This window comes from Miniopterus schreibersii (assembly GCF_964146895.1).
Source record: "Miniopterus schreibersii genome assembly, chromosome: 8".
NCBI lineage: Eukaryota > Metazoa > Chordata > Mammalia > Chiroptera > Miniopteridae > Miniopterus > Miniopterus schreibersii.
In genome coordinates, this window is record NC_138109.1 from 17,168,315 (window position 1) to 17,185,408 (window position 17,094).

At 39.6% G+C, this 17,094-nt stretch overlaps 1 protein-coding gene across 17 annotated transcripts in view; it reads right to left on the minus strand.

The window, feature by feature from the left end:
- The window catches only part of PUM1 (pumilio RNA binding family member 1), a 112,838-nt gene extending 97,004 nt beyond the window's left edge, over positions 1–15,834 (minus strand). For 15 of the 17 annotated variants that reach the window (XM_081145673.1, XM_081145672.1, XM_081145671.1 and 12 more), the window contains exons 1-2: positions 15,733–15,834; positions 10,810–11,183 (exon numbers count right to left, since the gene is read on the minus strand). In XM_081145673.1, the coding sequence (XP_081001799.1) occupies positions 10,810–11,172 (363 nt within the window). In that variant the 5' untranslated portion in view covers positions 11,173–11,183; positions 15,733–15,834. The remainder of the gene's footprint in view (positions 1–10,809; positions 11,184–15,732) is intronic. The other 2 variants (XM_081145675.1, XM_081145674.1) reach the window with 1 other exon arrangement.
- Positions 15,835–17,094: the final 1,260 nt, after the last annotated feature.

Below are 17,094 nucleotides of genomic sequence, written 5' to 3' on the forward strand. Positions count from 1 at the left end.
ACATGAACTGCATCTCATCACTGGAAATTTTGATTCAGTAAATCTGGACTTAGGCACAAGAATTTCTTTACTGAAACAGCTTCCTAGCACCCAATGGTGAAGGAAAAAGTAAATATTCAACTCCAATACACAGAGCTGAACGCTTCATGTGTGCCAAACATGACGATGGCACCAAAAGAGGACACTGAACCTTTATATAGAGACTTTAGTTGAAGTTTGAAAGATGAGGGAGTGGCTAGCTGGTTAAGGAGGGAAAGGGATTCCAAGCAGAGACATTACATAAATAAAAACAGCACAACTACTATATTGAGGAATTGCACAAACTATAAAAATAGCATGTGTGTTCAAAAAGTTACAAATACTTCAGTACAGCTGAAGTGTAGCGCCAGTGAAGACTGGAGAAGTAAGCTGGTTGAAAACACAAAGGGACTGACTACATTATGCTAAGCTGAGGATTTTGGAAGTTATCTAAAAGCAACTGAAAAGTAAAAAAACAAAATTTAGGCAAGGGTGAGAGATAAGCAGGTTTGCCTTCAAAAATATCAAATTGGCAGCAGCATAGAAAATAGCCAGAAGAAAGAAAAAAAGGGGGGGGTTACAGAAAACCAGTCAGAAGACTACTGTAAATGTCCTAGGAAGAAATATGAGCCTATAAAATAAGGCAATATGAATATAACCTTGGAATTGTTCAAGGCAAGAGGTAGGAACCTAAGATTCCTAGGTTGCCTGTAATGAAAATGCCATCCACAGAAATAAAATATAGGGAATGAAAGAAACTAATGAGTTCCATTTTGCAAAGCATCACACCATTCACTGAGCATCTATTATGAATCAAGTACTGGGCTCCTATAATTAGCCATGCAAACTCAACTCTTACTGGTGTCCCTAGATTATAATATATGAGCAGCAAGTGAAGCTTAAAATGTGTGATATGCAGCCCTGGCCAGTCAGGGCACATGTCCAGGTTGCGGGTTTGATGCCCAGCTGGAGGAGGTACAAGAGGCAACCGACTGACGTTTCTGTGTGTGTGTGTCTCTCTCTCCTCCCCCCCCCACAAAAATCAATAGAAATATATACTGGGATGAGGATTAAAAAAAAATGTATGGCCCAGCCAGGCGTGGCTCAGGGGTTGAGCATCGACCTAGGATCCAGGAGGTCGGGGTTCGATTCCAGGTCAGGGCACATGCCCGGGTTGCGGGCTAGGCAGCCGATCAATGACTCTCTCATCATTGATGTTTCTCTCTCTCTCTCTCCCCCTCCTTTCCTCTCTCTGAAATCAATAAAGATATGTTTAAAAAAAAAAAAAAAGTATGATACGTAAACCAAAGCCTGTGTGTGTGTTCTAGAGAAAAGTTGACTACTTGATGATGAAGAATAGTAGGTCTCCAAACAGTTCTAGTTGAAAGAACATGGAAATGCTCAGTGTGGCTCAGCTGGTTGGAGCATAGTCCAAAACATGGATTTGTATTCCTGATCAGGGAACATGCCCAAGTTGAAGGTTCAATTCCCAGTCGGAGCACATGTGGCAGGCAACCAATTGATGTTTCTCTTTCACATAGCTGTTTCTCTCTCTCTCTTGCCCTCTCTTAAAAATATATATATATATATATCAATAAAAACAAAGAATTTTTAAAACATGAACTAATCACCTTCAGCATATATCATCTATGAGAGCTTAAAACATGGTACTTTATTTTTCTGACCCTGCATTTCCTCATCCATAAAATGGAAATGATAAAAAACCAACACAGAGTTACTGGGGGGTTCAAATCATATGTAAAAAGACTAAATCAGTTCCTGCACACCACTTAGAGTACATGTCGTTATTACTTCTAGATACAGAAAGGAAGTACTCAATAATGAAATTATCTCTATATCTCACTGGAAACACTCAACCTATCCTAGTAACCTCTGTTCAACACACTTGCATTTTTTATTTTTTTTTATTTTTATTATTTTTAAATATCTTTATTGATTTCAGAGAGAGGAAAGGAGAGGGACAGAGATAGAAACATCAATGATGACAGAGTCATTGATCGGCTGCCTCCTGCACGCCCCCGACTGGGAATCGAGCCCGCAACCCCGGCATGTGCCCTGACCGGGAATCAAACCCTGATCTCCTGGATCCTAGGTCAACGCTCAACCGCTGAGCCACACCTGGCTGGGCACACTTGTATTTTTTAATTAAAACAGGGATAATTAATATAAAGGAAATCACTGTATTGTGGAAAAAAAAATGACTTCCAAGATATTTTCCAACAACAAAATTCCACTGGAAATGTATCAGCCCATTCACTCTTTTTTCATTCGATATGGTAAATCAAGCTCTTAATAAAAGGTATAAAGTTTGTCTTTTTTTGTCTTTAAAAATTTCAGAGTTTGAAATGTGGAAAATACAAAATGTACAAGAAACCAAATTACTTGTAATCTCCTCATCCACACAAATAAAAGCAGTATTTTGTCATATGTCCTCCCAGACCTTTTTCCATGTACATCATCACTCTAAATAAATACATAGTTTAAAGTCATTCTCTAGGTAATATTATTAAACAAAGGAACTGTAATATAAAATTCCTCCTCTATAGCCCATCTCAGCACCCATTCCAATATAGACACTCACTGAAATTCTCATTTTAAAGCAATTTTCTTTATAATTTCTTCCTCCCTTCATGAAACTAAGCTTCTTCAGAGAAAGAATATATTAATTTCATCATTTTGCTAGGCTTCTGATCCATAAAGTAGTGTCTTCCTAATTTGGACAATTGGGGTGGGGGGAGAAAACAATTCGAATCAATAAATTCTTAGCAAATTAAAGAACATTTTTTCATTAACAGCAGGTACGGTGCTTTTAAATACACACAGTAACTAGAATTAGGTTAATGAACCGTTCCCTTGTTGAAGTCCTTAGGGAACTTTAATATAGAGAAAATTATTTGTCATTAACAGATCATTGACTGTATACTCGTGGTATCTCAACGTACAGCTCCCTAAAAACACCTGTTCTCTATAAATATTCCTCTTTCCAGGGTTATGAACAAGTTATTTATGCTGTTAACCTAAAAAAATAAATTCAGACAGAAGAGAGTTACCATTAGCCCCAGAAAAACTTGTTACTTGGAAAAATTCCAAATCCATGGCATAAAGTAGATAAACTAACCCTCCCTACTTCTATTTCTAAAAAACACTTGGCACCACTGAAGAAATCTGTGATTTTTTTTATCTGTACGTTAGAGACATATCCACCTTTAAAAATCTTTATGTCCAAACAAAAAGTTGTACATAGATGTTCACAATAGTACTGCTCATAACCACCAAAAAAAGTAGAAACAACCCAAAAGGCCCATCAAAGTGGTAAATGGATAAATAAAATGTGGTATATATCTACACAATGGACTATTATTCAGCAATAAAAAGAAATGAGGCACTGATACATGCTACAACATGAACGTTAAAAACAAGCTAAGTGAAAAAGAGTCAGTCACAAAGGACCATATACTGTAGAATTCCATTTGCCCTGGTCAGTGTGGCTCAGTTGGTTGAGCATCATATCCCATATACTGAAAGGCTGCAGGTTCAATTCTCACTCTGGGCAAAGATCCAGGTTCAACCCCCAGTCGGGTGCATATGGGAGGCAACCAATCAATGTTTCTCACATCAATGTTTCTCTCTCACATCGATGTTTCTCTCTCCCTTCTCTCTCTAAAATCAATTTTTAAAAATTTTAATTTTTAATAGTATAATTCCTATTGTAGAAAATGTCCAGGATAGACAAATCCATAGACACAGAAAGTAGACTGGTGGTTGCCTAGGGCTAGAGAGCAACTGCTCCTGGGTACAGGTGTTCTGGGATGATGACAATGTTCTAAAATTGACTGCAGTGATGACTATACAACTGAATAATATACTAATAACCGCTGAATTATACACTTTAGGCGGGTGGGTTACATGTCAACAAAGCAGTTATCTTTAAAATCTTCAGAGCCCCCAATTTGCACAAACTTAAAAAGTATTTTCTTGATGAGATTTGTAAAAACATTAAGAAAGGTACTTTAACCATAAAAGAGCACTTGTTAAAGCCTAATCTTCTGGAATCTTTAACAAAGCACTTTAAAACCAACAGTTCTCAAAAAATATTACATGAAAAAAATATGTAGAACATTTCCCTGGAGAAGGTCCAATAACTCTTCAGCTGGGGGTTTTTATCATCAATGTCATATACACCCACGTTCTTTTTTTTTTTTTTTAATAAATCTTTATTAATTTCAGAGAGAGGAAGGGAGAGGGAAAGAGACAGAAAAATCAATGATGAGACAGTCATTGATCGGCTGCCTCCTGCACGCCCCCAACTGGGGATCGAGCTGTCAACCTGGGCATGTGCCCTGACCAGGAATCGAACCTCGATCTCCTGGATCACAGGTCGATGTTCAACTGCTGAGCCACACCATCCAGACTACACCCAAATTCTTAAATCAAATTCCCAAATGTTAAACTTCCCCAACCTACTGCCAATCACTTCTCACAATATTCACAGCAGGGAGCAAAAGGCCAGAGCAGTCCACTGAGCTGAAGCCGCACTCCCATCTCAGCTCCTTACTATACCCAGAAGATAAAGAAACTGCATATAAAATAAAGAGTGGATAAGAAATCCCTCAACAACAACAAAAAAAACTATTCTTTACCCTATCCCCAGCACTTATTATTCTCTTAGCGTTGTGTTGTCAGGCCTACGTTATTCTGAGGGTATTAAGCCGTTTCTCAAGGGTGATCAGATAGATTCTAAACTTTCTGTTTAAGTACTCTGTACTCATGCTCAGTCTGTGGAAAGTACTCAGTAAATGCTGTTGCCTGCGACACAATGGACACATGCACAAAAGATGTGTATCTCTTCTACAAGTACAGAGAGGTGTGATGAAAAACAATATATTACTTTACAGTTTACAAAGTACTTCAACCATATCCATAACTGAAATCTGAAACACACCTCTTCCTAAGTAACTACTCTGTTTTTCTTACTAAACACCTCATGACTCATCCCATTTCCCTCTTTTCTTTGGCCACAGGGGCACACAGAGTAAATTCTGTAACCCACCACTCTGGTACCTATTTCTAAATTCTAAACATACCCCCCCTTCATTTTCCTGACATACCCTTATTTTCCCACTGCAACATCTCAGTACTACCAATCCTTTTTTTTCCTAATTGCACACCAAAAACCTTTGAATCAAAACAAAAATATATTCTAAATCTCTACAGGTTACCATCTAGTAGGTACATACAATCAAGTGCCATACAGTATACATTAGTAAATATTTTAACACTGGAACCTAATTCTTAAAACTGGAAAATCTTATTTTAATTTTTATTTATTTATTTTACAGAAAGAGAGGGAGAGAAGGGTAGAGGGAGAGAGGGATAGAGGATAGAGGATAGAGGATAGAGGATAGAGATAGAGATAGAGATAGAGATAGAGAGAGATAGAGAGAGATAGAGAGAGATAGAGAGAGATAGAGATAGAGAGAGATAGAGAGAGATAGAGAGAGATAGATAGAGAGAGAGAGAGAGAGAGAGACATCAATTTGTTGTTCCACTCATTTATGCATTCATCGGTTGCTTCTTGTATGAGCCATGACAGGGATTCAAACCCAGCAACCCTGGTGTATCTGGACAATGCTCTAACAAATTTTGCTCCCCGGCCAGGGCTAAAATTGGAAAATCTTAAAGTTATAGTCAAAGAAGGCCTACTGATGGTCCTTTTGACCAAGAGTATAACATTAAGTCTTTGTTAACACTATACACAATTTTTTTAAAGGCTCCAAGAGTGCCCTGATGGGTGTGGCTGAGCTGATTAAAGCGTCATCCTGTACACTGAAAGGTGGTGGGTTTGATACCCAGTCAGTTTGCAGGTCCAATCCCTGATCAGGGCTAGTACAGGAGGTGGCTGTTCAATGTTTCTCTCTCACATCGACGTTTGTTTCTCTCTCTCAAAAAAACAAAAAATCTATTAAAAAAAACTTTTAATGGCGCTAAGAATACAGGTGTAAAAAAAAACACAAAATATGAAAGAACGAATTACTCAAGCTTTATCACATGATGTTAACTAAATGCCACTGGCCCAAATGCTGGGGCTTTTTAGCAATCTACCCAGAAAGACAAGAGACTCATAGTCTCACAGTCACTCAGCAGGGACAACAGAAAAGGATCTCCAAGGAATGTCAAAACCCCCAGTACAGAGAACACTTGGGCTCCTTCCTAGTTTAACATAGCACTTATTAATTACAAGTATAAGGATTATCTCACAGTCATTGAAGAGGAAGGAGGGTAGATGTCAAACGTGTGTCAGAATACCACTAGATGGCAACACCAAGTGGAAGGAAAAGGGGGTACAAATAGAGCCACAGATTCATCCACAGAATTCTGTCTGCCTATCTAGAATTATCTCCCACTAGCTGTCAATTTACAGTGGCTACTGATACATTCTAGAACCAAAGGACTACAAGCAAAAGTGAGAAAGCTCTGTGGGGTTCTCTAAATTTTCTTTTCCCAAAGCTGAGCTTCTAACCTATCTCTGCCCCTTAAAATCCAGTAGAGACCATAGTTCAACTCATCTGATCTTAAAATGTTTTCCCTATTTCATCACCTATTTTATCTCACAGAACTTTACAGAGAAAACAGATTTCACAAGAATAAAATTATCACAACAAGTCAAAGACTTGACCTTGGGCTTTGCATGATGAAACCTTTAATACTATTCGGGGGGGGGGGATCATGTTATAAAAATTACTGTTAAAATAGACTTTTGTATGTAGCATTTTAAATATTATTCACTTAGTTAGGAAGGTGTGTTTTCCAATGTTCTACATCTTGATCCACACCCATTGTCCTGTTTACTATGGGTAAATTAACAGGCAAAAATAAATAAATCTTTTCCAATGGGAATTCTTTCCCTCACTCCCCTCCAAAGAACCTCAATTTGGCCCAAAAGTGGAGGCTTTTAAGTTTCTGAGTATACCAACTACAATAACTTTATGTACTAAAACAAATGATACTCAATGTTTATCATCTTAATGTAGAGAGAAAAACACAGAAAGACCATACTGTTTGCAAATATTCCAACTTTTTAAAATAAACACACACGCATTTTAAACACCCTTCCTTACCTCAAAATACTATTTTATGGTTTCTAAATTTCACCTAATTTTAAGTACCTCAGTTTGCAAGATTTTTAAAGTACTGCATATTACCTCAACACATGGTCTCAAGCTGCTGATGTTTTAAATTCATTTAAAGGCCCTCATGCTAATTATCTGTCAAGTTCATACTTAGAAAATAAAACTTAAATATTAAACAAGTCAGTCACATATATATTCAGGTACAGCTTAAAGAGCTCACTATTAAAAGAAGGGAAAACTCAGAAACTAAGAATTTCTACATCAGGCAGGAAAGTCCTAACTTCAAAAGGTCAGAAAAATGTTTTAGTGTAAAAAAGTAACTAATTGCTCATAAATGGGAGTAATGAGAGAAATGAATGTAAAGTACCTGGCACAACAAATAATTCCCTTCCCTCCAACACTGCAGGCTGGCATCACAGCCTGTTATATTCTTTATTTCATTGGTAAAAGCAGCATTCTGACAATCTGATCTTAAATTTTGTTCCATTATGCCAAAGTCCTTTTTAAAAAGGCAAAGGAGGCCGTGCTCTCCCTCCCAGGAGCATGCCAGCGTCTTTCCCTTCCCCCTTTCCTTCCCACACAGGCTTGCAACTCCTAAACTCTAAGGGACCCCAGGCTAACCCCGACCTGTCTCCAAGGCCCCCTTTTCTCTGACTTCTCAGTGAGCCAAAGCAGCCCCACCTAGGCTCTTTCTTGTTGCTTCTATCCTAAGCCCTTCCTGTTTCACTGTCCCCCGCGTTATTAAAGGTACTCTAAAAATTTAAAAGGGGAGGGGGACACAAGGCCAAAAGGACCACCAAATAGGAATAGCCCAGAAGCATTTGAGATGTTTCTTCCTAGCACATCATTAGTTTGGCTCAAATAAACTCCTAAAAAAATTAAAAAAAAAAGAGAATAGCCCAGTGATATTGCAGACTGTGCTGGCACTAGGATCACTTTATATTGAGTCATTCTGTCTCAAGAGAGAAAAGTTTCCCACAATTACTACTTAGAATACACACACAATAAAAACAAAACTGGAAAAAACATAGACTTTAGCATTATTGCTCTTGTGGGGAAAGGGGGGGCCTTTTGCAATTATAGTAGAAAAGTCAACATTTGTATTCATCTCCTTCCTTATTATCAAGTTTCTTCTCTCTAAAATTCAAGCAAAATAAGTCTTTGAATGTGTTACTTTGTTGCAATAGTTTGGTTTGGTTTGGTTTTTAAGGCTAGAAATATGCTTAGGGAGGCAGAAATAGAGAGAGGATGGGCACTGGAATTCAGAAACCTAATTTCAAAACCAGGTATTACTTGGTAACTACGTTTCATTTTTCTCATCAAAAAAGGATATTATTTCCTTCCCTCATGAGACTATTCTGAGGATTAAATACAGGAAATATATAGCCAGTACCTAGAACATAAGTGCTCATTGTCATCAGTGATTCTTAACCTCTTTTGTACTCCTACCTGACAAAGACACCCTCTTACTCCAATCAGTAACAGTGGCTAATGAGGGCAGTGATTCTCCAGGGAGAGATATGCCCCTCCACTCTTCAACTACACTGCACTCAACATGCTGCTTGTCCAAGTGGTCTCTACCTGTTGCCATGTTTCCCAACAAGAAAGCTAAGCTCTAAGTTCCACCACTTTACCTGGTGCAATCTGAAGAACTTAAGTGGTTTTTCCCTCATTCAGTCAACACAAAAATTTCAGGCACCTTCTGGGAAGGGGGACATGAAAAATACAATACAATAGTCTCTGCCCTAGAATAGTTCAGTCCAGGTGAGATCAACACCAAAACCAGCAAATTGTAACACACTGGAATGACTGAAGAAGTAATTTGTGGGTGACCAACATCTGCAACATAGCAACTACCTTCAATTCCCTAAATACTGTTCATTACATCATGTGTTCAGTCCAACAGAATTCTGTTGTGATGAATTCAACACCTCCTACCTTGATGTCTGTGTGTCTGTCTCTCTCTCCCCCCGCCACGTGTACAGCTGCCTAAAGTCTCAAATTCAACATGTATACTACTAAATGTAATTACCTTGTCCCCAAACCATATTCCTTTGTATTCCATTTCCTGTATTACTTCATTTTCCCCAACACCTAAGATTTCTAATTCAATTACCAAATTCTGTGTATTTCTCAGTGCCATCCGTACCTTTTTTTCCATTGCTCACACAAGAACTGTTAGAGTAGTCTCAGCCCTTACCCACTCCAACCTCTTATTGCCAACTCAATCTTCCCAAAACACCACTAAAAGCCACTCCACACATACACACTCAGACCCTGTTGCCTACTGAATTAAATCTTAGCCTAGCATTCCAGGCCTATATCTTTATGACAATGTCCTTTTCCCCAACTTTATTTTAAGGCCAAAGGACTAGGGACTCATACATTCAATAAATATCTTTTGAGACCCTATTATATGCCAAATTCTAGAAACTGGGATATTGAGATGAATAAAATTTGACTCCCTCCTCAAAGACTCCAAGCAAATAGGAAACGAATACAGTGCCTTAACAGGTACATAAGAAAGATAAAAAGTGCCCTAAGTTTCACAAGACACCCCTTACACCCCTTATACCTCATACTTCTTAGTATCACTCACATACACATAGTAGGTGCTTATGAAGGAAGCAGCACTGATATTGATGATTGTTCCAGTAAACCAAAGACCACTGATCAATGTGCTCAATAGATCTCTGTTGAGTAAGAGGATAAATTGCACCTCTTCATTTCTACTATGGTAAAGAATGATGGTACATGGGTTACCTTTTTGAAGGACAGGGGAAGCACAACTGAGACTTCAGATTTGCAAGTATGCTTGTGCCTAATTTGTTTCTGAAGCAGAACAGAAGCACTAGAAGCCTAGTGAAACATGTCAGTTCTTTTAGCTAGTCAGTACTCACATAGTGACAATATAAAATGAACCTTTGCAAATTCAACCTATGCCCAATTTCAAAGAATAGCCTGATTAAAACACTCTAATCCTTTCATCACTACCAGGAAGTTAGGAAACAGATCAGGATAAACTCTTCCCAGTAAAATATGCTGTGATCCCAGCTATGGTTCTGGATTATAAAAGTAAGCATATTAAAATTAACCAAGTGAAACAAGTTCTTAGAACAAGAGGATGAAGATGGTTAAAACCTAAAGCCACAACCACTCCTCTGACACAAAACTTTAGATATATATGTTTCATTTCAAATAAATTTCACTTGAGCAGCTGATTTGTTATTAACTATTAACTTCTTACTATTTTCGACTGTAACATCTTGAAAAACAAGTCACCCGCACCCAACAGGAAAGGCTCTAAAATATGTGTATGGCCTATAAACAGCCCAAAGAGTTCTTAAAAGAATACATCAAAAGGAAAAAAGTATTCTTTGTTAAATATACCCATAAATGCAATGTACACATTATAACAATCTTAAGTCTTTTTTTTAATGAATTGGTCATTTACTATTTAGCACCAGAATATGACCCAATGACAATGTTAAAACAATCATTCTTTAAAACAAGTAACTATTTAATTTAGACCAAATGAAATTAGCAATTTAAAGCGTTTGAAAACATTCACTCAAAGCAGATATCCTAAATGGACAGCGATTATAAAAGTTTCAAAGCTGAAATAGTGAACTTTTTTTACCTGATGTTCTGCATGAATGTTATCCCCAGTAGGCCATCGGTGTTTGCTATTATTATAGCCGCCTCCACCACTTCCTCCTCCCCCAAGCTGCTCACCATGCTGCCTCTGAAAGAAGTAGTCCACCATAGCGTCGTCCTGGGAACGGCCTGCAACTCCTATGGATCCTGGGACAGGGCTGGAGTGTGTCCCAGCTGCAAGAGGCTGATTTGCAGCTGGTTGTGGCTGCGCTTGCGACCCTGTTCCAGATGTCAAAACAACAGGCATGTTGGGATTAGCTGGTTCTTGAGGGTGATGTTTCAGGTGGGGGCTGAAAGAGTCCTGCCAAAGCACTGCTTTTCTCTTCAAGACACATGCAACGCTCATTCCACCAACACCTAAGAACAAACAGGTTACAAATGGTTAACATTTGCATTTTTTAAAACATTACTTGAGCCCTGCCAGGTAGCTCAGTTGGTTAGAGCATCGTCCCAATACCCCAAGGTTGTGGGTTTGACCCCAGTCAGGGCACATACAAGAATCAACCAAAGAACGCATGAGAAGCAAGTGGAGCAACAAACTGATGTTTCTCGCTTCCTCTCCTCTCAAATCAATAAATAAAAATTTAAAAAACAAAAACAAACATTCCTTGACATACACCAAGATAAAAGTGAGCTCCATGTCTTTTGCAATACATCATCTACAAGTAGTTTATACCAAGCAGCTATACATTTTAAAATACATGACACAATTTTCTAAACTGAGCCCTCCATTTTTAAGTTGCTGAGTGTGTGTGTATGGAAATAAATGTAGTTGGTGGCAGGTACTCAGATGAGGTATGGAGATCAGGACTCAATACAGCAACTTCGGGGAAACTTATTCTGTTACCAAAGGTAACAAAATAGAATTAGACTCCAATCAATGGCTCTACCCACCTTATTTACACCTTAAGCCAACTGTGCTTTTTAAATGAACAAGAGCTTTATAAAATATCACTTTAGATATTTTAATGCTAAAGCAGACATAGGCAATAAACCAAACCAAAATCCAAACCCTGTATATAATTAGCAATGACTCATATTGTCTAAACTTGACAGGATGCTCCTTGAAGAACCAACAAGGCCCCCTGACCCAGAAGAGCAACAGAATGTTCCTAGCCTGAAACTTGCCCTCAGCTGCTATTGATTGGGGGGGGGGGGGTGTGTTTCAAAATTTTTACCAATAATTTACAATTATAATTGCAATTGCATTATTCCATTTAGTACTTTGACTCCTATAAAAGAATGAGACCAAACCAAATGCTAGAGTAGAAAGTCTCACTATAAAAAACAAACCAAAAAAATATAGCAAAAACATAAACATGCCCTGGCTCAGTTGGTTGGAGTATCTTAAGTTTCTTAAAAATAAAAAACTACATTTTTACTACATTTGTACATAAGATGTAACACTTGTCACCCACGCTGTAGGTGCTAAGCAAAATTGCTACAAAGTAATTAATCAGTGACCAATTAGAACACATCTGTCCAGAGAAACTAATCTAATTTCAAGGCTATCAACGTAACTGCTACAAATGCCTTCTCTCTCCCTAGCCCAACTGTGACATCTCAAAAACAGACTCACAAAATTTATGAGAAATTATTTTTTTTTAATGTTTTTATTGATTTCATAGAGGAAGAAAGAATCATTGATCGGCTGCCTCCTGCACACCCCCTACTGGGGATCAAGCCCGAAACCTGGGCATTCACCCTGACCAGGAATCAAACCGTCATCTCCTGATTCATAGGTCAATACTCAACCACTGAGCTATGCTGGCTGGGCTTAATTTTCTTCTTTAATCCTCATCTGACAATATTTATTTCTATTGCTTTTCTTGCTTTTCAGACAGAGTAGAAGGGAGAAACATTGATGTGAGAGAGACACACTGACTGACTGCCTCCCACAAGCACCCTGATGGGGGGGGGACCCCAGGGATTAAGCCCACAACCGAGGTATGTGCCATTGGCCGGAATCAAACCCAGGACCCTTCAGTCCAAGGGCCAATGCTCTAATCACTGAGCCAAACCAGCTAGGGCTATTACTTCTTTATAAAATAACTAAACGTCCTGATAAAGTATTAGCTTCTCACAACTAATTCATGTTTTGAAGCCAGGAGTAAAAAGACATAATGTAATCTGTAATTTGTTCAAAGCCTAATTTGGAAATGCCTACTCTCAATTAACAATTCCAATCCATGAGGCCTTACTAGGGTACTGGGTTACTCTGGCTTTCTAGACTTCAGTTTCTGCTTTCATGAATTGAATTGTGTTCATGGTTAAGTGCCAAAATCAGAAAGTCATTGCTGTGTTTACCATCGGTCTTTGCAAAGTGCTAACCAGCCTAATGCCTCCCGGTTTCATTCTCAAAAGAACTCTTTATTAGCAACAGTAGCCAGTTCCATTTTCTTTTACAAGGTAGTATCAATCTAACAGTCTTTGTTTTAGGGCAAGCCAAGAATTCCACACCCCAAGTTTTCCCATTAAACTAGCAACCTCTTTGAGCCTGTTCCCTCATCTAGAAAATGGGAAAAATCCTTCCTTTATGCCTCACAAATTTGTTTTTAAATCAAAATAAAATAATATGCACAACCCAAGGACACGGGCAATGGTGGGGAGAGGGACTGGGGAGGGGGAAGGGACTGGGTGGAACGGGGCATTGGGGAGAAAAAGGGACATCTGTAATATTTTAAACAAAAATAAAATTTAAAAAAAATAGATGTAAAAGTTTTTGGTAAACTTAAAGTCACTATGCTGAGACCCCAGGAATTCAATTACCATCAGTGAAGGCCATTATGGCACTCCAGTCCTGAAGATGATTCCTAAAACAGCCAATGCAATCTTTTCTGAAATAAAAGATTTGCCAAAATACTTATCTAGCAAATAATTTCCATATGAAAAGGGTGTTTACCACTGAAACACACGGAACACAACTTCATTCCAACAAGAGGTGGGGGAGGGGGAAGATTCCTATAAAAATGTTCAAACAAAACAATTGGCTTTTGTAAAGCTATCTGTATGCCAGAGACTTCCTGCTTTACCTAATGAGGCAAGGCAGTTTTCTCAAGAGAAAACCTGGCAGAAGGGACAATTTGAAAGTGAGCAAATAACTAAGCAATTAACATATGTCTTGGGTAGTTTTGTAATATCTTGGCAACTACAGCACAAAAATTTTTAAATCGGTCACTTAAATATTAGAAAACATTCAAACTGCCGATGCCTTTTAGAGGACTCTCAAAGTCCACTAAAAAGTTACATGTAGCATTTCAAATGAGATTTTTTTACAAATGGCACATTGTAAAAATAAGTATTTTAAGCAAATAGAAATAAGGGCTGATTCTAGTTACTCTTCCAATTTTCAAACTGTTTATATCAAAATTTGTTTTTTTTTTAATAACACTAATAGATTTTATTTCAAACAAAGGAACACCATTTAATCTATCTCCAGGGCTCTTTTTTTTTCGACGAAAGTGCTTAGTGTTTTAAAAGGTGTTTATTTTTACCACACTGAAAAAAACCACACTTCCTATGGTCATAAATTTATCTTTAAAAACTTCATCTCAAACCCAAATTAAACTTCAAACCCAACTTCAAAACACTGTGGCCTTGAACAAAATGAATTCAATTGTGGCTAAGGCAAAAGACGAACTCAAAGTTCAGAATCCAGTATTTCCCAAAAATCCAGATAAACAATCAACAGCCCCCCAAGAGTGTTTCATAAAGTTAAAATTAGCAATGGATCAAATGTTTAGTATTTTGCTTACTAAAACTGCATCAAAGAGCCACATATCTTGGAAGAGGCTTGTCTTGGTGAGTTTTTACGTGTTTTCATAAAACAAACAAAAAGCCAAAGGTACAAACCTACTGCTTCAAAAGTATAGGACTTTAAAACAGAGCCACAAAGAAGCCGCCTCATAAACTATCATTCTTAATCCCAGGAAGAGTATGAAGTGAACAAATTGAAACAGTGTCTTCCTAAGAGAACAATGAAAAGTAACAATCCTTCAAGTTACGGTGAGACTAAAACCTTTCCCGATAATGGTGTGTGTGTGTTGGGGGGAGGGGAAGAGAGACTATAGTGGGGAGAAAAGTTACAGGAGCGGATTCCTCACTTGACGTGGGAGTGGTACTGACAAGTATAACAAATGATCTATGTTTACCAAGAACGTCTGTGAGGACTAATACTATCTAGTATTGTGTATCTGTTTTCCTATTACCGAGGAGTGAACCCCTCTTTGAGTTAAGGCAGACACGCACCAACACAAGGAGGCTCAAAGAGGAAGAACCCACCAAAAACACCAGCTCTCTCGGAAACAAAAGGCCACAAGCACCCAGGAGCCTAAAAACCGATCTGAAACTTCCTGATCGCCACTTCTCCACATTTAAGGCTCGCAAAGTTCCCCCATGGTGGGTCTCGCCCGTAGACAAGGGCCATGGCTGCTTCTTAAGCGATTTATTGTTCCTCCTGCTTCGGCGCTGCCACGGAAGCTCAAGAAGTCGAAGAAATCCAGAGTGGCACGAAATCACACTTCATGGCCACACAGAAGACTCGGAGCTTCGCAAATCCATCAAAAAAGCAACCCGAATGGCAACACCAATCTTCGGGGGTTCCAAAGGGGCCGAGCAGAAATGTAGAGGAACGTCTATGCCGTGGGCCCGGGCCTAAAGCCCCGGCATTTGCCTCGCTTCGACCCCGCTCCCCACCCCCTCCCTCCTTTGATAACAATAGGGGCCTTGCTTCTGACTCCAAAACATGTACGAGGAACATCGAGCGAGAAGCCTCAGCCAGGGCCCCGGCGGCTTTTCCAAAGCCCTTCTCATCCTCCCAACCGCTTTCAAACACCAATACAATGGGACAATCTGCTCGCTGGGGGTCCGGAGCAGCATTTAGGGCCGGCGGGGTACGGATACTCACGGGCGGAGCGGTAGGATGAAGATGGATTTCAGCCCCCCGATCTTCTCTCTCCAGCGCTCTCGTTCCCCCTTACCTTTCACTCCGACAACATGGCGGCCCACTGGGGACTGGGCTGGCGCGGTGCATCATGGGATAGGCTCCGGCCCGGGCGCCGGCAGTGGCAGCGGCGGCATGTGCGGGGAAGGCAGGCGGCTCTGGAACAGGTTGCCTGGTTGCCATGCCAACCGGAGGCCTGTGTGAACTTGGGGAACTCGCAGGCACCACACGGCGAGCGCCCGCCTGCCGGGCGAGCGCGCGCAGCCGCGGGGAGAAGGCGAGGGCCGGCGTGGGCCCGCACGGGAGCGCGCGGCACGGAGCGGGGCGCGCCGGGCCCGGCCGAGGCGCCCGGGAAGGGCGAGGGCGTGCGGACGCCTGTTTCAGCCCCAGGTTGTAGCAGCCGCGGCGCGGCCCAGCGCCCATCGAAAGTTAAGAATTTCGAGACGACGTCAGCCGAACATTCAACCGAAAACACTGTTTGTAAGGACTCGAGCAGTGTTGGCTGTTGTCATTCTGTCCGTTCTTGAAAACGAATAGAAACCCGGCCGCTTGACACAAGTGATGTTTCCAATCGGTGGTATTTGTTAAGATACAGTTATTCTGTCTCGAACGAAAGCCGAGATGGATGGAAAGCTTAGGCAAACCACGGCTATAAGGGACCGGAAAAAAAGACACGTGGGGGGAAAGCTTTATGAGGGAGGAGAGAGAAGGAATCAAAATCAATAAGTCATTTTAAAAATTAAACGTCTTTACAGTAAAAGATGCCAGCAAACAAAGAACAAATGAGAAAATAGCTTTAAAATATTTCAATATATGTGGTCGACACATAGCTAAATCTTCATGATCAATACAGGACTTCTCTAATCAATTAAAAAAGAGCAATCCGAAAGAGACAGACGTAAAATTACTCACTAACCTGGGGCTGAGAGGTGGAGGAGGGGAGAGTGGAGAGGGACTGCTAGCCGGTAAAGGTTTCTTTGGGGGTGTTGAAAAAGCCTTAAAATTACATTGTAACGAGGGTTGTACAACTCTGAGAATATACTAAAAACCACTGAACTGTGCACTTGAAATGAGTGAGGTTTATGGAATGTGCACTATATCTCATAAAGCTGTAAAAAGTGAGAAATGCAACAATGAAAGCAATGCAACTTTGAAATATAATATTTCCATCTATTACATACAGTGGTAAAAATTTAAATGCTTATTAACACCCTGTTTTAGCGAGTTTGTGTAAAAAATTTTGTGAGAAAATTAGCATTCATATTGATTGAATTGTTTGCATATATACATATATATTTAATTTTAATATATCTTTATTGATTTCAG